Source organism: Panthera leo, chromosome A2 (assembly GCF_018350215.1).
Source record: "Panthera leo isolate Ple1 chromosome A2, P.leo_Ple1_pat1.1, whole genome shotgun sequence".
Taxonomy (NCBI): domain Eukaryota; kingdom Metazoa; phylum Chordata; class Mammalia; order Carnivora; family Felidae; genus Panthera; species Panthera leo.
Genome location: NC_056680.1, coordinates 115,706,823 through 115,733,893, shown reverse-complemented (window position 1 = coordinate 115,733,893; position 27,071 = coordinate 115,706,823). Strand labels below are relative to the sequence as shown.

Here is a 27,071-nt window from a genome sequence, read left to right as displayed (position 1 = left end):
GACCTGAGCTGAAGTTGGACTGAGCCACCCAGGCGCCTCTGCACACGTCCTATCTCTTGATCTGGGTGGTGATTATTTCAGTATTTGCAAATGTAAAATTTCATAGAGCTGTCTGCGTGGTTAAGATTTGTTCACTTTCCTATGTGTAAGTTATGCCTCAGTAAAAAAAAATAAGGGAGGAAATAAATTATTATCCTTCACAGCATGTTCACAGCGTGTGAGCAGGGAAACTATTATATTTTATACAGACCCCTTCAGGTAGAGGTTTTCCACGGAAGGGTCATGGAGAGATGGAAGCACCAAAGCTCTTTTGTACCCGCCTCATCATCCATACACCCCTGAATCAGCAGCCCCTGGCCTATATCTGTCGCCCCTGAAGGCTTTGTCCTCCCCATTTTACTAGGTCAGCACCGTGAAGTCAGCTAGTTGGAGTAGAAGACACCAACCTTCAGTGTGACCCCTCTTTGTTAAGGTCCTCTGTATTGGGACTCCCATCAAGGTTTTCCCTCCGATGACCCGGGCCAGCCTTTGGGGTCCCCTAGGGGGACACAATAACGACCTCATCCCCCATGACCACTTTGCTCCTAGGGCACCTTAGTCTCAGGCCTCTGTTGCCCTCACACTTTGACCTACCGTGTTTTATGTCCTTTCCCCAGAATTTGACCTCTTTTGTCCTTTGAGCCCATAAGTGAACTGAATTTTAACTAGTGATTTTAACTGAATTTCTGATGACGCGAGGCAGGAAGGTTCTGGCTGATGAAACAAGACATATTTCCCCAGGTGATAATCCCAGGCTCACTCCGGATGGATGTGGGAGGGGCTGGAGTCCCACCCTCTTATTTCTCTGAAGGAGAAAAGGAGGCACCACGAAGGGTTTCTGTACTTGAGGAGAAGCCTTACTTCTAAGTACCGACTTAAATGAGTATGGTGGTTGGCCTGCTCACAGCCCTGGCCTTGGTAGCTCTCTCTCCTCCAAGGGGAAATGCAGCAGAGCTGAGAGATAAAGATGACCCTATATATCAGTTGACTCTGGGACAGGGTTATTGTGTTTCTAATTTGGCAGTTTCAGGATTCCTGTGACTCTTTTTTCCCTGAGGATTCCTTTCTGTTCTTGCTGCACCTGTTATACAAGAACCCTCATCCTGCACTCTCCCTGTCAGAACCTCAGCTTTTTAAAACACAAAAAGAATACTGTCACACACAAACAGAAACCCTTGGTTGGTATTCCCAATCCACTGTGGAATCAGTTGTCATGGCAATGGCTGCACCCCCACCCCCTACCCCCAACACACAGAGTTCATCGTTTGGGGTTCCCGTCATGGTTCTTTTCCTCTTCTCTTTCTTAAACAGCAACAGCCAACATGCTATTAAACAAACTATTAATATATCTGTACAGACTTTCTTGGCAGTTTTGAACTCGACTGCACTGGCTTCTGACTTCAATTAGTCGTGCCCCACAAGTAAAGCTAACTTTATGAAGAAGCTGGGGTTGGTTTGGTTTTAGTTTTAGTTACTGTTGGATCTAACAAATAATGAATACAGAGATTTGGGGGGGTTTCTATGAAAGCAACATGGGAATTGAGTTCTACAGCTACAAGTACCTTTATTTTCTGAGATGTTGATATTTCTCATTGTGTTGGTTGTAGTTGATGGCTTTAGCATAGTCATTTAAAAAATTTTTTTAAATGTTTATTTATTTTTGAGAGAGCGACAGAGTGTGAGCCGGGGAGGGGCAGAGAGAGAGGGAGACACAGAATCCCAAGCAGGCTCCAGGCTCTGGGCTGTCAGCCCAGAGCCCGATGATGTGGGGCTCAGACCCGCGAACTGTGAGATCACAACCTGAGCCGAATTCAGATGCTTAACCGACTGAGCCACCCAGGCACCTGAACATATTCACTTTTTTTTTTTTTTTTTTTTTTAAATTTTTTTTAACGTTTATTTATTTTTGAGACAGAGAGAGACAGAGCATGAACGGGGGAGGGTCAGAGAGAGGGAGACACAGAATCCGAAACAGGCTCCAGGCTCTGAGCTGTCAGCACAGAGCCCGACGTGGGGCTCGAACTCATGGACCACAAGATCATGACCTGAGCCGAAGTCGGCCACTTAACCGACTGAGCCACCCAGGCGCCCCTGAACATATTCACTTTTTTAAGCTTTTATTTAAATTCCAGTTAGTTAACAGACAGTGTAATTGGTTTCAGGTGTAGAATTTAGTGATTCATCACTTCCGTACAACACCAGGTGCTTATTAGTATACTCAGTTGTAAAGAACTTGGTGTTAATGAAAGGCACAGGAGATTATGTACTTAATAATTAACCAAACGTTTGATATAATATCTAGCTGATAGACAATTATGTAACATCCTTCTTCTAAAATTAGACTACGTGGGGGTGCCTGGGTGGCTCAGTCAGTTGAGCGTCCGACTTCAGCTCAGGTCATAGTCTCGCAGTTCATAAATTGGAGCCCCGCGTCGGGCTCTGTGCGAGCACACAGCTCAGAGCCTGGAGCCTGCTTCGGATTCTGTCTCTCCCCCTCCCCTGCTCATGCTCTGCCCTCTGTCTCTCAAAAATAAATAAATGTTAAAAAATTTGTTTTTGGATTGGATGTAATTTTTTTTTTTTTATTGTTGTTAACATGCCTGGGAAAATTGTACAGTTTATTTGAACTTAGTGCGTCACATAAAAGGCTGGCCTGCTGAAGGCAAAACCAAACATGTCTGTCATGCTTAACTCAGGGCTGTGGATGAAGGTTCACCCCTGAAGAGCGGCAGGTGGCAGGTGGCAACCCAGCTAGCTACTTGTAAGGGTGTCCCGTGTCTGCCTTGGTCTGTCCCCTTCTCCACCGAAGACACGCTGTCATCTTAGAGATTGGTACTGTGCTGGGGGAAGGGATGGGGCAGTACCTCTGCAAAGCTGGCTTATGACATGCTTCCTCCAGAGTCTTTCCGGTCAGCTCCTCAGTTCTGTAGGTCGCAGAGTTGGGCAGTAGTGCGTATCGCCAGACCTGACTATTAAAGCACGCTCACTTCTGACAGCAAGGTTAAAGCCCTGGGGTCTAGCCTGAATTCAGTCTCTTGGCAGCTGCATGACTGCGCAAGTTATGTAACTTCTCAGAGACTCAGTTTCTTTTCTGATAGATGTCTGTGTGCTTAAGATTTGTTCACTTTACTGTGAAAAGTGAGATAATCCCCTCCCATCAAACGGTTGATTAAATGAGATCATGTTTATGGGAAACTCTTACTCTAGGATGTGGCCGTTAAGTAGTGTGGACACCACAGATGATTATCGTTTCAATTACTAGTATACTAATAGATGATACGGGAAATTCTGTTTGCCGTTACAGTTGTGTCACACAATGAAATAGTGTTTTGAGAAGATGTCTCCGAAACCTTTGGCAGAACAAATCCTCCACCCCATCCCCTCAAAAAACAAGAGATTTTTTTTAATTGTAGTAAAATGCACATAAAATCAATTTTTAACCATTTTTAAGTGTACAATTTAGTGACATTTAGTAATTCGCAGTGTTGTGCAACTATCACCATTATCTAGTTCTAGTTAATCACCCTTAAAGGAAACCCCATAGTCATACGCTGTTTCCCGATTCCCCCAGCCCTCGGCAACCACTACTTGGCCTTCTGCCTCTAAGGATTTGCCCACGGTGGGTATTTCGTATAAGCAGAAACATATGTATATGGCCTTTTGTGTCTGGCTTCTTTCACTTAGCATAATGTTTTCAAGGTTCATCCATGTTATATCACGTATCACTACCTCATTCCTTTTAATTCCTGAGTAATATTCTGTTGTATGGATATATAGCCTTAGTCCATTCGGGCTGCTGTAACAAAATACTACAGACAGCAACAGAAATTTATTCCCCACAGTTCTGGAAGCTGGGAGCCCAAAACCTCTTCAGGTTGCAGACTTATTGTATCTGCTCGGGAGCTCTGTGTGGTCTCTTTGATAAGGGCATTGATTCCACCCATAAGAGCGGTGTCCTCAGGCCCTAGCTGCCCACCAACCACCTCCTAATGGCATCACATTGGGCTTAGGATTTTTAACATAGGAATTTGGTGGTGGGGTGGGGGTGGGGGGACACAAAATTCAGACCATAGTGTATACCATAGGTAGTTTATTCATTCGTCACTTGATGGACGTTGTGTTGTTTCTGCCTTTGGCTATTGCCAATAGCATTGCTATGGACATTTTTGTACAAGTTTTTGTTTGAATACTTGTTTTCAGTTCTTTGGGGTATGTGCCTAGGAGTAGAACTGATGGATCAGATGATTGTGTTTAACTTAAAAAAAACCTGCCAAACTGCTTCCAGCCGTGCTGTTGTGCCTCTTTATATTCCTACCAACAATGCCCGAGGGTTCCAGTTTCCTCCAGCACTTGTTATTTTCCAGTTAAAAAATGATGCTTAGGTATCTCACAGTGGTTTGGGATGGTTTGTATATACTGATTTTGTGTGGGTCTGGACCCATGTTTTTCTTACTAGTGTTCGTAATTCTGTCATACCGCAAAGCTACATGATGAACCACCTATACATAATTGCCAATAAAAGATGGGTGTAAAACATCTTTTCCTTCACAGCTCCTGACATGGCTAAGCATGGCTCTGTAATCTGTAGTGTAGACAAACCACTTGTAGAGAATCAGTGGCTAATCATAGATGGTGTCTGATTCCTGTGACCTTTCTGTAATCCTTTTCTTTTGCTTTTAGAGATTTCCTCCGGGTCATCCAAAATGCTGTTAAAACATATTGGATAAGAACTGAGCCACCTGCCTGTGTGGGACTTCCATACTCTCCTGTATTGTCTTCGGATGGCATTTTGATTTTCATCGAGGCCAAGTGACCTGCTGTTCAGGATGAGTGATGAGAAGAACCTTGGGGTGTCTCAAAAACTGGTCTCACCTTCAAGGAGCACCAGTAGCTGCTCCTCCAAGCAGGGAAGTCGACAGGTAAAGTTTAACCAATGCAAATTTTAAGATGCAAATATATACCAAGAAATTTGCAGATTAAGATGTGTACATTTACTTGGGAACCTCTACTATTCAGTGTAATAGCATTTGCTTTCAGTCATACCTTACTTATATGAGAAGAGTAAATTTTAGGTAATTTTTAAAAATATTTGAGAGAGAGAGAGAGCGCTTGCATGCATAAGCAGGGGAGGAGCTGAGGGGGGGTGGTGGGAGAGAGATAATCCCAAGCAGGTTCCATACTGTAGGCTCAGAGCCTGATGCAGGGCTCAATCTCATGAACCATGGAATCGTGACCTGAGCCGAAATCAAGAGTCAGATGCTTAATCGACTGAGCCACCCAGGCGCCCCAAACTTCAGGTAATTTTAATAATGCAGCTCGAGTGCTCACCAGATGGGAAGGAACTGTATTTGGCTTTTTGCATTATTTCATCCCATCCTTGGAACTGCCCTCTGACACAGATATTAATATCTCTTTTTTTTCCATGAGGAAGCTGAGTCAGACCAACTGAGTTATTTGCCCAAGGATACACAGCTAGTAAATAGCAGAATAAGAAACCACAGCTCAGTCTGACTCCAGAGTCCACACTTTCCTTTGTACCCTACTAACCCAAACAAAAAAAACCCACAATCACTTTTCCAGTAAGCTTAATATCCTCTTGCCCTCTTCTTCCTTCCCTTTATAAGTCATTTACGACCGCTTCCAAGCGCAGATTGCCCTGCTGGTGACTTTGAGTCTCACCTGCTTTATTTCTCCATGGATGAGGGAATCGAATCCACAGAGCAGTGGTCAAAAGGTATTAAGTAGGAAGAAGCAAGAAGTGAAGCAAAGAACTGAATCATTAACTCCTAAATAACTGTCAGCTGTAATTCTATGTCGTTTCTTGGTTTTCTTTCTAATAAATCTGTTGGCAGAACTCGCGGGTTTTAGGTCAGGGGCGGTAAATGCAGATGAATCATTATAATTCTACCACCATAAGTTCAGTAGAGAGAGAAGTTGTGTCAAGATTGTGGCTTCACAATCAAAATGGTCTCTGAGCCTTTTCAGCATCTGCTGGCTGTGTTGGCATTATCTTTCCCTCATGGGAAGTGCTGGCCTAGGAATTGTCCCAGCGAGTTCTTGGTTCCAGATTTGGAAGCACCGATCAGGCGACCTCCCACGGCAGGCACGTCCGCACATTTATGACACATCATCACGGGTCTCTCCGTCGGAACACTGCCTGGGCCATGGAGCTTGCCACCTCATGGTGCTGCTTCATGTCATCAGAATCTGTGATTGTAGACACATTAGATTTTGCCTGAGGCTGGACATTCACGGAGCCCTCCAAGATCTCCTGTGAGGGGTTTAGGAAGAAAAATTTTTTCAGCACAGTAATCACTTCTGTCTCTGATTAAAAAAAAAAAAAAAAGACTAAAATTAGTCCCTGGCTAATGCATCATGACTCCTTTTGGAGTTCTAGTTTCGTAAGGGTGGCTGTATGCTCGCCCTCCTTGCCAGCTTTCCATGGGGGTGGAGGGGTAGGGGGGTGGTTCTCTCCCTGGCCAAAATTCTGATTGGGATTAGAGGTTGAATATGTGATCTTTCCCTCACCCTTTGCACCTAGTAGCATCCGTTGATATCTCCCTCTTGGATAAAAGGAGAAAGAACATGATTCATTTATTTATTTATTTTTAAAGCTCATTTATTTATTGAGAGAGAGAGAGAGAAGGAGCAGGGAGGGGCAGAGAGGGAGAGAGGAGAGAGAGAATCCCAAGCAGGCTCCAAGCTGTCAGTGAAGAGCCCGACGCAGGGCTCAATCCCATGAATGTGAGATCATGACCTGAGCCAAAATCAAGAGTCTGATGCTTAACCGACTGAGCCACCCAGGTGCTCCAAGAACATGATTCATTTCAATGACCAGTGCTTATAACACCAGAGGAATTGGAACAGTGCAGTGACATCCTATGATTGAATACCACAGAAACTTCTTTTACTGTGTTATTTGAATTGATTAATTTTGGTTTTCAAAGGACTCTTTTGAGCTTATGCCATAAAGACTAAGAGGAGGGGCTCTCTCTCTCTCTCTCTCTCTCTCAAAATAAACAACAAAAAAGAAATTTAATGTGAGCAATGTTGAAATCTGATAACCTGTGCAACAACCTACTTGTTTTTATTTTTTTTATTTTTCCATTTTTTAATTTTTTAAATGTTTATTTATTTTTGAGAAAGAGAAACAGAGACACAGAGCATTAGCGGAGGAGGGGCAGAGAGAGAGAGGGAGACACAGAATCTGAAGCAGGCTCCAGGATCTGAAGCTGTCAGCACAGAGCTCAACATGGGGCTTGAACTCATGAACCATGAGATCATGACCTGAGCAGAGATCAGATGCTTAACTGACTGAGCCATCTAGGTGCCCCCAACCTACTTGTTTTTAAAGCCCCAGTTTAAAGTCAATATTAGCTAGTTCTGTTCTTTTCACTTCATGGGGGAGTGGTGCAGAAGTCTGATGTTGACTGTACTTGACCCTCTAAAAGGCTGGTTTTTGTCATGTGCTTTGGAATTATGGTTTAGAGTGTCATCTTGAGTTTGTCTCTCCATGTTCTTTCTCTGCTACTCACCCTGCCGTATCTAGGGATCTGCTATTTCCTGCTTCTTACCTCTGGGGACCCCGGTTCAGAGCCAAGTGTTGTATTTGCAGTTTGGGGTTTCTGTTCCACGTTGATGATCGAATATCCAAGATCCACCAGCAGCCAGCACACATGGGCCAAGTCTGGTGGTGGTCTGCCTCCTGCCACCTCCCAGGATAAGGAGTTTTCAAGCCCCCTTTCATTGTGGTGTGGAGCTCTGCCTCCTTATTTGCTTATTTCCAGCAGTGAGGCTAGCTCAGATCCCAGCCTTTTCCTGTGGACATTTTTAGCCTCATTCACCCACAGAAAGAGGGCTCCTGGACACGTCTGTCTACAGTATCCTTTGCCTTTCTAGTTTGTGTTTGAGCGACAGAGATGTTTAATCTTGTGTTGTTGTTTTTTTAAATCACACACACACACACACACACACACACACACACACACACACACACACCCTACATGCTTGTAACTTTGTATATTTTTGCTGTTTGGAGCTAGGGTGGTAATCTGAGAGGGCCACTAACTGCAAACTTACAATACAGACCTGGCTGAAAAACTTGGTTGTCTTAAATTCTCCTTCGTCATCACCAGGTGACATGGAGAGTCTCTATACTCCAGCCACACTGGCTTTCTTTCGGTTCCTTGCATTGGCTTTACCCTTGTCCTTGTTTCTTGAAGTGAATTTGAACTTGTCCTTCCTGTCCCAGAGCCTCCTCATGTAAGATCTCAAGGAGCTAGTCCTTTATGTGTCTTTTATCTAAATGTCTGTTAGAAGAGCTTGCTTCCTTGAAGGACAGAATGATCGAGACCTGGGCGTTAATTGTGATTGGTGTCTTTGCTTTTACATGTGACCTAAGACAGAGTTTACAGCTTGGAACCATGAAAACCCAAGGAGAAGGGTTCTATCATCTTTTAACTTAAATACTAGGGCTTTTGATATTTTAAATGCGGTATGCCTCATTTTGTCAGTATGGAAACAACCTGCAAATACAATCTTACCCAGATAATTTGGGGAGGAAGGTATGTGTGGTGATTAGAACCTGAACTCCCAAGTCTGGGTTCCACCCATTCATTGGTTCTCTGACCTTAAACACTGAAACTTAAGCCTCCGTTTTCTCTTCAGTAAAATTGGAATAATAAGAGTTCTTTTTGCATAGGATTATTGTGAAGATTGAAACTAAAGCGTTTAGGGGCACCCAGGTGGCTCAGTCAGTTGAGCGTCTGACTTTGGCTCAGGTCATGATCTCGTGATTCGTGGGTTCAAGCCCTGCGTCAGGCTCTGTGCTCATAGCTCAGAAACTAGAGTCTACTTTGGATTCTGTGTCTCCCTCTCTCTCTCTGCCTCTCTCTCCCCTGCTTGCCCTCTGTCTCTCAAAAATAAATAAACATTAAAAAATAAAAAACTAAAAAACTAAAAAAAACTAAGGCATTTAATCCAGGGTCAGACTCAAACTAGGTGCTGAGTTAATATTAACGCTTATTTTTGTTATTATAGTTAACATTAACTTGAACTTCATTCTTATTTATAAAAAGATAAGTGCTCATAGCAAATAGATCTGCTTTTTGCCCCAGAAACTTGTACAGGTGTCATACGTGTGCCTACCCATACCTCTTGAGTATACAAAAGCCCACAGAAGTATACGATGTACATATGAATATATATGCTTAAAATAAAAAGTGCCTTCCTTTATACACATTAACAAAATGCTTCTAGAGAAGAATGTAATAGAATATTTAACACAGGGGCTGCATTTGATATCGTCAATACCTGGCATAATCCATACCTAAAACAAGTGAAAAGAGTTGGTGAATTCTTAACGCTATTATTCCATTCTACTGAGGCTTGTCCTTTCTGGGTGTAAATGCTTTTTGTCTCTTCCCATGCCAGCAACTGTCCATTGGTCATAGCTGCTTAGAGCATTGTGTTGAGAAGGATTCTACAGTTGAGTCTGAGTTCAGTGGGAGAGAGTGCCTTGCTTTTAGCTCTGGCTCCCATAGGCAGGGTGAACGGCAGCACAGGTGCCACATTGGTCACCCCCTAGTGACATTGGAGCGTTGAAATCAAGCCGTCTCTGCTATAGACTCTGGATTCTGCTACTTGCAGGAAATTTAGGCAAGTGCAGTTTGCCTCCATTCTTGTTGCATAATAGGGAGACAGAGCTCTCCTCCTGCTTCCTATGCAGGGTTGTTGTGAGAGAAAATGGAGTGTTTTTACTGACCAAAAAACTGTTGAAACTCTTGGGAGAAAGATCCTCTATAAATTTAAGCAACTCTTACAATCACAGATCATCTCCCTTTGAACCCAGGCCAGTTCCAGAGCCAGAATGGAAATGGTCTTGTTTCCAGAACCCTGATAGTCTGTGGAAGAAGTGGATGTCTTTGAAGAAGAGCAGAGCATCCTTCAGATATAGTGCCTTTCTTTACCTATATGCTAGGAACCTGTTCTCCTTGAGGAAGTCCCCGGCTGACTGTCGCACTCATACCCTATTTATACAGTGTTCTACGTCAGTCTTTGCTTTGGCATTCCTTCCCTGTCTCGGGCTTTGGTTCAGCTACCCCTTTAGCTAGACTGATCCATGGGAAACTGTTCTGTCCTTTTGAATTTTGTGATTTTTTTCTGGAAAAGAATCTTCATTTATTGCTGTAACACTTTAAAAATAACTTTTATAAAAATAATATATGCTCACTCTAGATCACTGCTGAGGCACATGCAATCTATGTTAAAGTGCAGTACTTTAATTCATTTACTTTTATTTATTAAAAAAATTTTTTTTAATGTTTAGTTATTTTCGAGAGAGAGAAAGACAGAGTGCAAGCAGGGGAGGGGGCAGAGAGAGAGGGAGACAAAGAATCTGAAGCAGGCTCCAGGCTTTGAGCTGTCAGCACAGAGCCTGACGTGGGGCTCAAACTCGTAGACTATGAGGTCATGACCTGTGCCCAAGTTGGACGCTTAACTGAGTGAGCCACCCAGGCGCCCCTAATTCATTTACTTTTAAATGGCTGCTGATAGATCACATAAACTGAAGCCTGAGAATGACTGTTGGTTGTGGAGGTCATTGGTGGCATTGTCTAGTGGGTGAGGTAGGTGTGAAAGGCGGATTAGAGCTCATTCATGACAGAAGAGGAACAGAGAAAGAGGGCACCCCAACTTTACCGGGCCTCCAGACGGGATTTGAGAGAGGCCTTCACACATGTTCTGTGTGGGAACCTTGAGCCTGACGAATGCCAGGCTACCTACCCACTGCCCTTTTCTCTCCCCACGTGGATAACCCTCTTTTGATTAATTCATTGGTTGAAAGAGTGTATAGTTTTCAGAGTCCTGGGTTTCTATTTACACATCTTTTTAGTTCTCACAGCACCCAGCACAAGGCTTTGCACATGGCAGATGCAAATTACTGAATGCCAGCAGCAAATATCCAACAGGGTAGCTTAGAATATATGGCCAGGTATACATGGGGAATGGGAGCAAAGGCCCACAAATTCCTGAGCTCCCCTCCTCCAGTGACATATTGTGAGGATCTTCAAAAATGAACAAAGGCTTCGGCATTGAGTTTCTTCTGCCAAACGATGAAATCCTTAAATGCTTTTTATACCCGTGGTCTCTGCACAAGCACTCTATTGGAAGGTATGGAACAGAAGCAAAGATTGTCTTTGTCGAAACTGACCTGTATTCCCACTCACTGGCTCTGCTTTTTGCTAGCTGGGTGACCTTGCCATGTTATATAAAACCTCTGAGTCTCCGTTCTTCAGCTGTGAAATTAGGATCACTGTGCTTACTTTGGAGAACTACATGAAATAATAAATATGAAATACCTAGGCTGGCACATGGTAGACATTAGGTAAGTGTGGATTAATGAATTGAATAAGCATGCAGTTGCTAGGTTGAAAGATGACTGTTTGCAAAGCTCTGTGGATATATTAAGTAGGTTAAGGGATACCTAAGTGGGAGAGAGAATTGCTATTTCCAAACTTGTAAAATATGAGTAATTTCCTCTTGTCTTTTTCCCACTGCCCCCTTACATTTCCTTCCTAGAACTTTCAAAATAACACATTTCAGGAGCCAGACTGAGCTAGATAAAGATGAATGAGTAAGTTTTGTCTTTATCGAAAGAGGTCCTACATGCCCAAGTTTTATTTCTTCGGCCAATATGTATTGAGAAGCTATTATTAAAAGACCCTGGGCAGGGATTTGTGAAGCTACAAAGGACAGGACAGCTGAATAGACCACTATAATTAAGAAATTGCGGGGCGCCTGGGTGGCTCAGTCGGTTAAGCGTCCGACTTCAGCTCAGGTCATGATCTTGCAGTTTGTGAGTTCGAGCCCCGCACCGGGCTCTGTGCTGACAGCTCGGAGCCTGGAGCCTGCTTCGGATTCTGTGTCTCCCTCTCTCTCTGCTCCTCCCCAACTTGTGCTCTGTCTCTCCCTCCATCAAAAATAAATTAAAAATGTAAAAAAAAAAAATTAAAAAGAAAAAAAAGAAATTGCCTCTGTTGGGAAGACTGCTTTGTAAAGAGAGCATGCTTCCTTTCTTCTTTATGTGTTGTTAGTATTTGCTGTATAATAAGCTGGAAATCAGAAAGTGAATCCTTTTAAAATACTTGGCAAGGGCTTCACTCATGATTCAAGGGGATTTGAAATGGAGAGAGCCATTACTAGGTAAGTCTCCATACAATTATGCAGTTTGCTCTTGCCACAGTCCTGCCCCTGGGCCAATCTGGGGTGGTGGTGTAGTTCTCCCAGGGTCACCCGGTGAGAGTTTATTTAGGCAGGCTATTAGATTATGTTGTACTTCAGGGAGCCCAGGCTGTCTGTGTTTGGTGCCAGAACCCATAAGACAGGGGACCGAATGGGAGAGGATATGCCAAGGGGTGAAAAGTGAGTTGAAGCTACAATGCTCAGGTGTTTATATTTTCAGCTGTCTGGGCATTGAAAATGCTTAGTCCCACTTCTTCCTTTTAAATAATCATGTCTTTAGAGACGCTGCAATTTGACAGCTGCCTTTTGTAAGTCTCAGCTGTATGAACACCACCAGGAGGGCCAGTCAAGGAGGAGGCATGTGACGATGTCATGATTGTGTCAGTTGTTCTGGGATGGTCACAAAAGGTGACAGGCAACAAGCACGAACTTGCTTGGGAGCTGGATGGCCTGAGTTTAAATCTTGGGCCGTCTATAAACAGTTTGACCTTGGACAAGTTACTTAATCCCTCTGTGCCTTGGTGTCTTATAAGACTGTGCAGACTGCTTCGTTAGAAGAAAAGCCTGCATTCAGTAGGTGGTGTGAGTGTCGGATACATTAACCATTCACCTTCCTTCCATAAGCAGGAGGCCCTGGAGCCCTCCAGCAAAACCACATGGTGACTGCTTCCCTGCTTCCTCCTTTCAGCTGTAAGGTGCAGTCAAATGGCTTGGCTGCTTCTGTCTGGGCTGCTCTGAAAGAGTGTTAGCAAGGGACGTTAGAAATGACCAGTTATCTGTTAGCATTTTTACAGTTTGTACTATCCTTTCACACTATCCCTTGGAGTCTCAAAACAACCCAGCGAGATCCATATTATTTTCTACACTTTGGGAAAAAAAATATGGCTCAGAGACATTAACCGACTTGTTCATCACACCTCTCCTAAGTGGTAGGGGAGCAGGTAACCATGTATTTGGAGAAAACTGGATTTCTTTAGGTACTAGAAGCTTATAGCTTCTTTATAAGTTCATTCAAGTTCCAGGTGCCTTATGTACAAATGATTGCTGTTGAAACAAACCTCCATGAGCTAACATCTCTGTGAATGCAGGGATAAGAATAACATCCACGAGGGGCGCCTGGGTGGCGCAGTCGGTTAAGCGTCCGACTTCAGCCAGGTCACGATCTTGCGGTCTGTGAGTTCGAGCCCCGCGGCAGGCTCTGGGCTGATGGCTCGGAGCCTGGAGCCTGTTTCCGATTCTGTGTCTCCCTCTCTCTCTGCCCCTCCCCCGTTCATGCTCTGTCTCTCTCGGGCCCAAAAATAAATAAAAAAAGTTGAAAAAAAAATTAAAAAAAAAAAAAAAAAAAAGAATAACATCCATGAGGGAAGGGGCCTTAGGATCCCTGAGGTGTCTGTCTAGAGCTGTTTCTTTGTTTTTTGTGTTTCTGGTGGGCCCAACAGAGAAAAATAATTAGCTATATGTTTCTGTCTTAGTTTTCCAGGTTTTTGTTTTCTGGGCCTTTTATGTCTTACTGCCTACCTTTCGGTCATACCTAAACAAGTCACACTGGATGTGACACACTGAAAGTAGGGAGGGCAAAGATACAAGGCTCAATTCTCATTACATTTCCACTCGAAGTCTTGGAAGGAAAAAGCAAACAAACATTTGATTGAAGAAGAGAGAGGGGAAGACGTCAGCTAAAATGACATATTTGAGTTGTTGGGACCTCTTTGTTACTCTCCATGTCTGCAAACAGTAGATCGTCAGCTACATGCCACACTGAAGAGCAGGAGAAATTGAACTCTTGAAACCCTTCTGGAAGTTGCTGACCTGTTTGTGCTGTTATGCAATCCCAGGATGACAAGCTCAGCAAATATCTGCTGGCGGGTTTGAGAACCACTACTTTAGTAGAAACTACATGGGGTGCCTTAAGAAAGTCCATGTATTTATTTATGGTTGGCATCAGCCATAGTGCAGGATACATGGAAGCTGAATGGTAACCCACAGGTTTTTGTTGAGAACGCAGCTTACTGCTGTAGCTTCTAAGAGCTATACATGCAGATATGAACTGAACGGACTCAACAGCCCTTTCCTAGGAAGGAGAGAGTCTAAATCTACCTCAGTGATATGATGATATTAATATGCTAAAGGCCCAGAAATGACAGTATAAGAAGTAGGACAGAGGCAAAACAGAAGACTTCTCTAGATAATCTGACGTCCTCCTGAAGTCCTCCATATGCTGACTCCACGATCAAATGCAGTTGTGTCTTCCCTTTGCATCTGTACACAATCCCACAGCGCAACTAAAACCTCCTTCTCTCTGTTCCACGCCAGAGGAAGCACATCCCTGGCACAACTCTGGCTTAGCAGTTCCTACTGCCGGGTAGTGGGCTGAATGTTGTCCCCATCTCCTGAATGGTACGTCCAGCCTGTTTCTTGGAACTTGTGAATGTTGCCTTATTTGGCAAGAGAGTCTTGGCAGGTGTAATTAATTTAAGGATCTTGAGATGAGGAGATCATCCTGGATTATCCAGGTTGGCCCTAAATTCAATGACCAGTGTCCTTATATGAAGTACACAGAGGAAAATACAGACACGGAGGAAATGGCGATGTGAACACAGAGTCAGAGATTGGAGTGATGTGGCTACAGGCCAGGGAATGCCAAAAGCCATGAGAAACTGGAAGAGGCAGGTCATGCTATTATGGGGTGCATGTTTGTGTCTCCCTGCTGGCCCATGCATATGTTGAAGCCTTGACCCTCAACATGATGCTATTGAGGGGTGGGCCTTCAGGAGGTAGTTAGGTGTAGACGAGGTCATGACGGTAGTGCCTTCCTGAAGGGATTAGTGCCCTTAAAGGAGAGGAAAGACACCAGAGCTCACTCTCACACACGACCACGCAAGCACACAGCCAGAGGGCAGTTGTCTACAAGCCAGAGAAAAGATTCTCACCAGGAATCAAATCTACCAGCACCTTGATCTTGGACTACCCAGCCTCTACTGAATCTGTGGTATTTTATCATACCAACCTTAGCTAATACAAATGCAATCTCCCCTGGGGCTCTAGAATCTCTGCTGATACCTCAATTTTGGACTTCTGGCTCTGGAACTGTGAGAGACTAAATTGCTTTTGTGCTAAGCCACCCGGTTGTTAAGGCAGCCTCAGAAACCCTGCTCCTCACTCTGTGTCCATTTTCCTTTGATTGCCAGCTCAAGCTCTCCGCCTAAGGTGGGTCTGGCTCGTGTGATTGTGCTCAAGAACTCCTACGGCGTATTTCTTGGAATCTCCCATTCAGCATTTTCAGGTTTTCAGCTTCGTGGTATCTTTTTATTTTTAATATATGCTAACTTCTTAAGGGCCAGCACTGGTTTTACATCTTTTAATCTCCAGTACCTGGTGCTAAGCTTCAGACCTTTGAGTAGAAGACTGCCCTATTAAATAGAAGGTCAGCGATAAACCAGAATATAACTCACTTAACAGCAAAATCTTTCCTTCCTTGAGTCATAAGGCTCTCCAGGATCTTATCCTGTCGCTAGGTTCTCGTTATGAGAACAGTTATTCTTCTACAGACTGAGGGAAAAAAATCACTGATGATTTGGATCAGAACAGGAAGAGTTTATTCTGGCGCCTACTCCTATGATTCTAAATTATATGTGCATTAGTTAGCCAAAATGTGTCTCTACTTTGATTGCAAATTTCAATTAGCTCTGAAAAAACAGTTTTGAGCACACTTGTCAGAGAAAACACTGTTATCAGCTAGCGCCACCCAGCAACGAGGTGGGTTTTCTTCAGGAGTTGTGTGCCCTGTAATTGAGGTGCAAAATGTTATGTCTGAATACAGTCTGTGATTCTCTTCAGACTCAGACACTCTACGATATGCCAAAGACACTATGATTTTTTTTAATGAAAAGGTATAAAATATAAAGTATTAAAATGATGCTGGAAGGTATTCAACTCCCCTCCTTTGTGCCTCTGGCCAAGTTCCATTCACCTAGCAATCTGTATGGGAGATTCTCCTGGTCGTCAGTCACGTGCACCTGCTCCTGTGTGATGAGTGAGCCCTGGGGCTCTTCCATGAGGCTGTCTGCCACAGAGGCAGGGAGGCAATTCTTAGAAAGGGGCGGTGGGCAGAGCACTAGGTTGGAGTTGGAAGACTGGTCCTGGTCCTCAGAAGTCCTTCACTCATTTTTGTGGCCCTATGCAAACCATTTATCTTAGATTCCTCGTCTCTAAAATGAAAGAGCTGGGTGGGTGACTTCCACATTCTCTTTCCAACTTGGAGGTTTAGAAGAACTGTTCCATGACTCTATGAGGGAACACAAATCGTTACTTCTGCACCCTGAAAAAAAAAAAGCAAAAGAGACTCTTGAATCCCTTGAGTAGACAGAGTCTTTCTGTCCTCACTGGCTAACATGCGTGCCTATTCAGTGCAGGAACGTCCTGCCAGAGATAGACCGATTCTGCCAGAGGTAGCAGCGCTGGGGGTGAGGGGCCGGACTGGCAGGGCAGTAGGTGGCCTTGGATGGACTCTAATGTACTGTAGGTGATCTTATCCAGGGTGGACGTTGAACAGAGAGGTTCTGCGTGTGGTCTGCAGCCCACAAATGGGGTCTATCACTTAATAGTTTGTAATGTTGGGTAGACTGCTTTGGAGCTTCATTTTCTTAAAAAAAAATTTTTTTTTTAATATTTATTTATTTTTGAGATAGAAAGAGTGTGAATGGGGGAGGGCAGAGAGAGAGGGAGACCCAGAATCCAAAGAAGACTCCAGGCTTTGAGCTGTCTGCACAGAGCCCGATGTGGGACTTGAACTCACGAACCACAAGATCATGACCTGAGCCGAAGTCAGGTGCTTAACTGACTGAACCACCCAGGCGCCCCTTCATTTTCCTTATTTGTAAAATAAGAGTCATAATACCTCCATTATAAAGTCGTTGGGGGCACATAGAAGATTCTCAACAAGTAGTAGTTGTTATTTGTATTACTATCATCACTACTACAGTGACGATGAATCGCCTCACTCTTTTGGTGGGCTGCATGGCCAGAGCACAGTGACATTTATGGGTTGGGTGTCTCCATCTTTAATGGTCGCTGTAGCTCTCAAGAGGCCCTCATTGACAGAGCAGAGCATTACAGAGAAAAGAGTGCATAGAAGATGCTGGCCAGAGTCTTGAATGGCTTACATACAATTAGGGGGATATTTAACAGATATTAATAACCCACAAATCTACTTGAAGATCCTAAAAAACTACCAGTGTAATTGCAGCCATAACTGCTGAGTGCTCAACAGGGTAGAAATAATATTTATATATACATTAAAGGTTTTTATTAATACTATTTTAATTATAAATCCATCTGTGGTTAGCACAGGTGGATTTTTTCTCTTATTTGGACCTCAGGTGGAGTCAGCAACAGAGCTGACAGCTCACATGTTTTTTTTCTCCGCCTTGTCCATGTCATCTGCTGCCAGTGACCTTCCTTTTCTTTCCCTTACCTCCTGTGCTATCTCAAAAGTTCACCCCCAAGACTGAGTGCATATGCTCCATTATCTAAGAAATCAAGGCATCAGTGTTTTGTTCTGTGACTACCCAAGTAATTAAGACTTAACACATTTGGGAGACTGAAGTCATCTGGGTGTTCCTCACCTGCCCAGGTGTGGGTTGGTGAGGTGTGTGTCTGGGGGTGAAAGGAGAGGAAAGACATGGCCATTGGCAGGTCATGACTCTATTCCCCGCGTAGCCTTCTGAGTCTGAGTGGGCTCTTCCCTGCTCAGCCTTCCCTTTTTCTTCAGCCTTCTCACTTAGATCCTAAGATCAGGGATTATACCTGAGGTTACTAGTTAGAAGCGAATGCTACTGGTTTTTTATTTGCTTTTAGTAGGCTTTATCAGTCAATATTTTTATTTTATTTCATTTCTATTATATATTTATTATGGTAAGAACACTTAACAAGAGATCTACTATCTTAATAAGTTTTTACACGCACAAGACAATATTGTTAACTGTTGGCATAGTGTTGTACAGCCGATTTTCAGAACTTTCATTCTGAATAACTGAGGCTTCATACCCATTTTATATGACATGAGTTTGCAATACAAGATTTAGAAGGGATTTTATGGCTCATTTATTCTGACCTCCTTCCTGGTCTAGGAATCCTTCTGTAGTCCCTCTGCCAGCCTCTGATGGAGGTCTCCAGTGATTAGGGAACTGGATCTTTCATAGAGCCGCCCGTGTCACTTTTGTTATTGTTCATAGTGCTAATTATTAGATATTGGATGATCTGTCCTTGATGCAGAGGTGGGATCTGGGGCCTTATAGTTCTCACCCCATTAGTTCTGGTTTGGCCCTCATAGCCTATCAAGTGAAACCCCAATTCTTCAAGACAGCCTGGGCTCCTAGAGCGAGGCTACTCTAAGTGGCCTGTTGTCCAGCCGCAGGGGCCTCACCTGTGCTGGTGTAGAAGCTCAGAACTCGCCCCAGACCTACTGACGTGACATCTGCATTTTGACAAGATCTTCAGTGATTGGTATGCACGTTACACTTTGAGAAGCACTGCATTAGATCATCCCACCCCCACTAATTCTTTAAAAAAAATTTTTTTTTAAATGTTTATTTATTTTTGAGAGCGAGCGAGAGAGAGAGAGAGAGCGAGCAAGCGAGAGCATGAGCAAGGAAAGGGCAGAGAGAGGGAGACACAGAATCCGAAGCAGGCTCCAGGCTCCAAGCTGTTAGCACAGAGCCCGTGTGGGGCTCGAACTCACAAACCGCAAGATCATGACCTGAGCTGAAGTCGGACACTTAACCGAATGAAGTTGGACCCTTAACCCAGGCACCCCTAATTTGTTCTTTTAATTGCTATTGTTACCAGGCTTGCTGGTGCTCAAAAAAAAATTTTTTTTTTAAATTTTTGTTTTTACATTTATTTATTTTTGAGAAACAGAGTGAGACAAAGTGTGAGTGGGGGAGGGGCAGAGAGAGGACACACAGAATCTGAAGTTGCTCAAAAATTTTTAGTTGAGGAAGAAACAGTTGGACAAGAAGTAACAACCCCAACTCACAGCGATTGAAATATAAGTACAGAATTGATCTGGCATCAGTTAAAGCTGTCATTATATTAACTGGAAATCTATTGACAGGTATTTCCATACGTTCACAGTACAATCCTAAAAGATGATATTGATGATCCCAAGTCTTCACAAAATCAGAAATGCCCTTAGAGTCCTTAAAGACATGTGAAATTATGCTCCATATGATTTAATGCTGGGTACTGCTTTGTGAATTTTAAAAACCGGATAAGCAGATTAAATAAATAATCAGAACAGCCTACTTCCCAGACATGCCAGAGAGAGGCAGCCACCAAACTTCCTTCCGCAGCAGTCTTCAGCTGCAGGAAGAATGGAACTTTTAAGGCATTTTCTATTTCTGACATCACTACAAGGACATCGCAGAGAATCTAGCCCTTGAAAGTTTCAGAGGAGACGTACACTGTGGAGACAGCTGTGCTGTGGGGAGGGGTGGCGGGGGAGGGGGAGCGCTTTCAACTCACGCAGTCAGCAATATGGAAATGAACTGTGCCAGCGCGTGAGCATGGATGAATGCTTAGCTGCCTTTCCAGCCACAAAGCAGCTTTCTATATTTGGCACTTTTTTGACATTCAGTAAAAGAGACTGAATTTAATGCCGGACGACAGTGCCAGACTGTCTTCAGTTAAACTGAAGCAAAAACCTTAAGAAGCCGCTTCCCCCTCCCCCCCCCAGACCCTGTCACATTTCTCTACCTTGTATTCTTGGTGAGCTTTTAGCCTGACACCCCCAGGGCGGGAGATCGGCTCAGCTGTGTTGGGCTAAGTCAGCAGGACCTTGATCTTCGGGGGCCCAAGTCCACCCTGTGCTGCATTCAGCTCAAGGTACATATCCTACTCCTGGTCACCAGGTGTGCGGAGCACAAACAGCCACTTCAGGACACCTGGTCCCTTTAGTCCAGAGAAGCCGGCATCTTGGCTTTTTTTCTGCCCTGAGTACCCGCTCACCCCATTCCAGCACACATGATTAAAATCCCTCGCCCTGAGGGCTCTGTTGGCCCCTTTTCATACCCGCCTTGTTCTTCAGACTCATTCAATCAATGACTCATTTATTCAGGACCCCTATGTCCCCGGTAGTGAGATCTCTACAAAGAGGACCCTGTCCCTGTCCTCACAGAACCCACATTCTTCTGGCTCAAAGAGAGACTCATTTGAGATTTGCGTAAGTGCTGAGGAGGGAGAAAATTTGTGCCCTAAGGAGAAGGTTTGGGGCAAGTGAGAATTCGCAGGCTAAGAGGTAGATGGCGAAGACGTTCGAAATATAAAATATGCAAAGAATTGGCTGAGTTAAAATGTACAGGCTGATTTCCTGCCCCAGTTTGGTGGGACTATAGGATAGGAAACGTGGTCGCTCTGAGCAGTACCCCAGAACTTGCTTGTCTTCTATCCATAGGGCAAAGCTTCCTAACCTCTTCAAGTTGCTTCAGGATCTTGGCCACTGCTTGGCATTTACTCTGGTACATCATCAGAATTTATATATTTAAATTATAGCAGAATATGCAATATATTATAAAACGTAGCAGAATGGTTAAAAATGTAGGTTCTGAAATCAGGTGGCTTTACTACTTGGTAGCTTTATAGCATTGGGGAAGTTATCTGATGCTCTCTTCCTCATTCCAAAAATTTCCGAAAGTTTCCACGTTCCAAAAATAAGGATACTAATCCAACCTCACAGGCTCGTTCAAGGATTAAGTGCAATAATGTAAGTATATTACCTGGCAGATAGTACATGCTTAATATATTTAGTTATCGTGTTTCATTTATTTGTTCAACATATTGATTCATATCTACTGTGCCCTATTAGTAGTGAACAAGATAGAAAAGTTTCTTGCTTTCATGGAGCTAGAAAGTGTTCTCCAGTTATTTTATGTTATTATTGTTTATATTGTTGTATTTATGTGTTGTGTTAGTAGACCCATTTGATAGTATTTCCTGGGGCACTACCCTTTTGTGTTTTAAATGGCAGGCTATAGGGGCGCCTGGGTGGCTCAGTCGGCTGAGCATCTGACTTCAGCTCAGGTCATGATCTCCCGGTCTGTGAGTTCGAGCCCCGCATCAGGCTCTGTGCTGACGGCTCAGAGCCTGGAGCCTGCTTCGGATTCTGTGTCTCCCTCTCTCTCTGCCCCTCCCCGACTCATGCTCTGTCTCTCTCTGTGTCAAAAATAAACAATAAAAAAAATTTTAATGGCAGGCTATATTAAAGTGTGGATACAACTTAATTCTTCCTTGTTAACCAACTACCTAGTACTGTTTACTTGGCTTGAGAACTTAATCCATTTCCTGGTTTGAAACCCCAACAATTAATAAGCCCAGGAGAATTCTTTTATTTATGCATATTTAGTTCATTGATGGGGTTTTAACATTATTTTTTTTTTCAACGTTTTTTATTTATTTTTGGGACAGAGAGAGACAGAGCATGAACGGGGGAGGGTCAGAGAGAGAGGGAGACACAGAATCGGAAGCAAGCTCCAGGCTCTGAGCCATCAGCCCAGAGCCTGACGCGGGGCTCGAACTCACGACCGCGAGATCGTGACCTGGCTGAAGTCGGACGCTTAACTGACTGCGCCACCCAGGCGCCCCAATTGATGGGGTTTTAAAGAGCAAGTTGAAAAGATGGTCAGGGAGAAACCATTTCAGAAACTTTTATCCTTGGGGATAAAAGTGAAAAAAAATGATGAATTAATTAAACCCTGAGTTATCTGGTAGCAGACAGTAATATTGCTACTGTATTTACAGGAGTATACGATTGATGGGTTTTGGATAATGTAGGAAAATTTCAGAAACTGAACTAAAATTTTGAAGCGTTTGCATAGGTGGAAAAGATCAAGAGAAGATTCTGGGAGGCTGGAACAATATAAATGTACCACAGAAGTGGAAACGAAGACAAGCATTACATTATATTCATTTGTATATTGGATGGAGGGTAGGGCATAATGGAGCGCCATAAATGATTATAGAAGTGGAGAGCCTTGGGAAACCACGTTGGATGAGGGCCTGGGTCAGGGTGGTGCCTAGGGAACAGAAGGGACACAGAAGAGACACAGAAGATAAACATTTTGAGGATAAAACCAATTGTACTTACTTATGAGAAATTAACTAAGCCCTCCCATTTGCAAAGCAATTTCACTATGCCATGTCCTGGCCTGGCGTTTCTTCTCATAGAATTTGTGTCAGGTTTAGCAGTGGTTCTTAATTCCACCAAAACAATGTCCCCTTATTATGACCATTATTTTAATAACCCCTTTACTCCCCTCAAATGAAATTTATTATTAAATTATGTTATTAATTTATTAACATCTGCACACATAATTTTGAAAATATTAATATAATGCTTTATTATAATATAAAGGAAAGCTCAAAGTGGTTCATGCTAAAATATTTATTTTAAGGTATGGAAACCCCCATGTGATTATACCAGAAGATATAATGATGTGGTCAGATATACATGTATATAAAATGTGGCAGCTACTGATGCAGACCCATACAGGTGTGTTGTGCTAATAGCTTAAATACCACAAGTGACATCGCCTTCAGTGACACAATTCTCCAAAATGGCGTGTGATGCTTGTTAAAGTCTCAAACAGAAGGAGATATAGTCTTCCCTCAGTTATCTGGTAGTTGCATCACCAAGAATTCTAAGTGTATAAAAACTCTGCAGAAATACTTTGGTATGGATGTGAGACAGAGTCAAGTTCTGTGCTCAAGTAATTATAAACTGGTTTCACCAACAAAAATGTCCACTGGCACTTTGGAAAGTCTTGAGTGGGACAGCTTTTTCATTTGTCTAAAAGACTGAGGCATTGTGGGACATTTACCATTCCTGGATCTCGGCCATTAGACCAGAGATACCATGATAACTAAAAGTGCCCCCATGATTCCAGCAGCCGCAGAGGGGAGAGTATTGTCCCCCCCCACCCCCGCCCGCTGAGAAGGCTGGCTGCATGTTGGCTCTCAGGTTTCAGCATGACTCAAGGACAGTGACAGACAGGGAAGTTGGGAGGGGAGGAGTTGGATGGCAAGCCCAGAAAAGGAGTTGGCTACAGAGCTTTCTTCCTCAGTCAAGAAGAGTCTTCACTTTCTTAAATACTTTAAATCTGGCTTTTCCAACCTGGTAAGAGTTTTAAGTTCTGAGCCCAGGTAGAAATAAAGTGAGGAAAAAAGATGATACTTGGTTTAGAATAAATGCAAACCCTTTCTGGCTTATTTACTTTAAATGCCTACAAATGTAGTATAATTCCCTGCCCTCCACGTTGGCTCATTGGCAGGAATGTATTATGTCTGAAGAATTTAGGAGAGATCTAGTTCTAACATGAATCCTTGAAACATTTTTGAAATTTAATTCTTGTTTTTCTTTCAACTACAGATATGATCTCATTCCGTTTTTTTTTTTTCAGTTTTGTAAAGTATGCAATAAACGTCTAATCCCTCTCGGCATTTGCATTCTGCACAACTGAATGTGTTGAGCAGATGCGTGTGATTGTCTAGTATTATCACTGCATGTTGCCTTCTGCTTGGGTATCTTAAAACAAATCGAAAGGACCTAGTACCCCTTAGAGTACTTTCCAAAAGGTTTTGAGCCATAGATTTTCACTTCACAATGATAACGCACACGTACACCCTCTTTCACAAATATGAATGTGCTGTATTTAATTTGTAAATAGTCATTTGGCCCAAAGATACTGGGCACATTTCAAATGCATACCAATATTTGATATTCCAAGAACATAAATCTGTGTGCAGTGTTACTCCAAGACTAAGTTTACTTATTTGCCGATCAGAAGCATATTATTCACAGGACAGCAGGTCAGGCATTGTGAAGAAATCAGAAGTGAACCAGACATTTGACACCCTTTAGGAGTCTGTTGTCTAGTAGGGATGATAAAATTTCACATATACTATCATAAGTAAGCACTGAACCATTTGAAAAGTAAGATGGAATGCTGATGGAGTTTCTGGGATGAAATACTACTTTCCTTTGAAGAAGGCTTCCTAAAGGAGGTAGAATTTTTAACTTAACCTTAAAAATTCATTAACATTTTTAAATTTTGAGGAATGGCTTTTTAAGCTGAAATACATGTGAACAGAAGTTGTGTGTGTGTGTGCACCTGCATGTGTGTGCATGTGGCTTCTCAAAACTTAATAATATGAATTCTCCATTTGTTGTCTGGATATAACTGACCTTGAATAATTGGTAATGCTATAAAGAAATCTCATTTGACATCACTACCTTTCTGAAAAAGTCCTCTAATTTAAGAACTAAAGATAAGCTTTGCTTTTTTCCATTGAAGAATTCCCTTTTACAACTCCAGATCTTGGGATGCCACTACCACATTTCAAAAGTCTGGAATGTACCTTTAACTGTACCTTTTAACTGTAAAGTGCAATCAGATATAAGGCAGATCCGCCAGGATTGTTATATAAAGAGTTCACTGGCTAAAATAGAGGAGTGTTCCTGTTATCAGGTGTTTCCCACGTGTTGAACTTGACAATACAGAAAATGAGCCAGAGCACCCAGGACCCCCTGTGGTTCCCGTGCCCTCCCATTAGACTGTTCCCTGAGACTTGAATCATAATACTTCTGCTGCCTGGTTCCGGTCCAGACTTACTGTCGCATCCCCTGATTCCTCTGGCCTCTACCTGTAATCCTTGCCTACAGTCTGGAGATTTGATGAAGAGCAAGTTAGTCAACATGAAATCTTGGCCAAAAGAACAGGTTTGTTTTTTGAAGAGAGATATTTGCACCCCACGTTCATTACAGCTTTATTCACAGTAGCCAAAACAAGGAAACAACCTAAGTGTCCATCAGTGGATGAATGGATTAAAAAAAAATGAGTTACACAAACAAGAGGGGAATATCATTCAGCCGTTAAAACAAAGGAAATCCTGCCCTTTGCAAAAATATGGGTGGACATTGAGGGCATAATGCTAAGTGAAATAAGTCAGAGAAAGACAAATACTGTGTGTTGCCACTTATATACAGAATCTAAGAAAGCTGAACTCTTTTTTTTTTTAATTTTTTTTAATGTTTATTTATTTTTGAGACAGAGAGAGACAGAGCATGAACGGGGGAGGGTCAGAGAGAGGGAGACACAGAATCAGAAACAGGCTCCAGGCTCCGAGCCGTCAGCACAGAGCCCGACGTGGGGCTCGAACCCACGGACCGCGAGATCATGACCTGAGCCGAAGTCGGCTGCCCAACCGACTGAGCCACCTAGGCGCCCCTAAGAAAGCTGAACTCTTGGAAAGAGAGAGTAGAATGGTCTCTCACGGGGGTGGGAAGGGGTGGGACAGGGAAAATGCTAGCCAAATGGTACAGACTCCTGGCCCTAAGACGAATAAATCCTGGGGGATCTAATGTACAGTATGGTGGCTGTAATGAATGATGCCATATTATATACTTGAAAGTTAAGAAAGTAGATCTGGAATGTTATCACCGCTCCCCCCCCAAATGTGGTAGTGATGGGGAGGATGGAGGTGTATCAATTCATCACATCGTATACTTTCAACTTACGTGTGTTATAGGCCAGTAATATCTGAGAAAAGCTGGAGGGTTTGGGGAAGGACATGTTCGTCCAAACTTATTTATCCTGTGTTGGAAATGTTTCTGTCTGATCTGGATGGTAGTTACTGATGGTAGAGGTGTTGAAGGTCATCAGGCTGTACTCTTAATATCTGTACATTTCATGTATGCTAATCCATTAGTAAAATAAAAATCCATTATCTCAGCCTCTAAAGTATTGTCAATTTTGGTCTATCTTGGTAGCTTTGCAATAGTTTGTGCATTTTTAAGCATTTAAAAATAAATTTTCAGAATCTTTAGTGTTTTTCTTTAGTGTTTCCCTTTTAAATCCTTTTTCAGTCAATTAGTCGACACAACCTAGATAGCCAACAACAGAAGATTGGTTGTAATAACTGTCCCTCTTCAAAATTACAAACAGCTCAGTAGAGCAAAAATTGCCCTCCCCCCAAAAGTTTTTGAAACAAAAGAAGGGTGTGGAGGACATTTCTGGGAATAAAGGGTAAAAATACTTGTTTCAAAAACACCTTTTTGATGCTTTACAATTTCCAATATTTAAATATCTGGAATTTGAAGAGATTAGCTTGCAACTGAATCATCATTTCGACCAAAGTGTTGTGTTTACCAACTTGCATTCCATCTCATACTTTTCAGCCAGTTCTTAAGCCAGTTTCTTCATATTCCCACCTGACTTATGTAGCTTTTGGTTAAAATTCAGACTGAAGTCTCGTGGCGAGTAAACAGTAAATGTGTGATGATGTCAAAGGTAACCAAAATAGAATTTAGAGGAAAAGCTTTACCATTAGCTGTGTTCAAGCACCAAAAGAGAGAGAAACATTCCCTTCTAGGCAATGTTTTTTTTTTGAAAAAAAAAAAAAAAAATCAAATTTGATGCCATTAAATTACAGTGTTAAATCCATGAAGTCTAGGACCTGTATGAAAATTAAATTTTAACTTATTCTCCCCAACAAACCCAGCCAAGCTCACCGTCTTGGATGGATTTCCCACTAGGACACAGTGCTTCTGAACATGGTTATTATTTTTAAAGGTAGCCATTTAAACACGAGCCGTTTTATTGGAACAGGACAGCTGGGAGGTGGTGGAAGGGCTGAGAGGAGAGATGAGTTACACCCAGGAGCCGCCCATGCAGAAAGGATTCTTGCTGAAAAAGAGGAAATGGCCCTTGAAAGGCTGGCACAAGGTAAGACATTGGCCT

The 27,071-nt window shown here is 42.9% G+C and overlaps 1 protein-coding gene across 3 annotated transcripts in view; it reads left to right on the top strand.

Moving 5' to 3' along the window:
* The window catches only part of OSBPL3 (oxysterol binding protein like 3), a 177,887-nt gene that overhangs the window by 82,562 nt on the left and 68,254 nt on the right, over window positions 1–27,071 (top strand). For all 3 annotated transcript variants that reach the window (XM_042920425.1, XM_042920435.1, XM_042920444.1), the window contains 2 exons: window positions 4,720–4,958; window positions 26,940–27,056. In XM_042920425.1, the coding sequence (XP_042776359.1) occupies window positions 4,866–4,958; window positions 26,940–27,056 (210 nt within the window). In that variant the 5' untranslated portion in view covers window positions 4,720–4,865. The remainder of the gene's footprint in view (window positions 1–4,719; window positions 4,959–26,939; window positions 27,057–27,071) is intronic.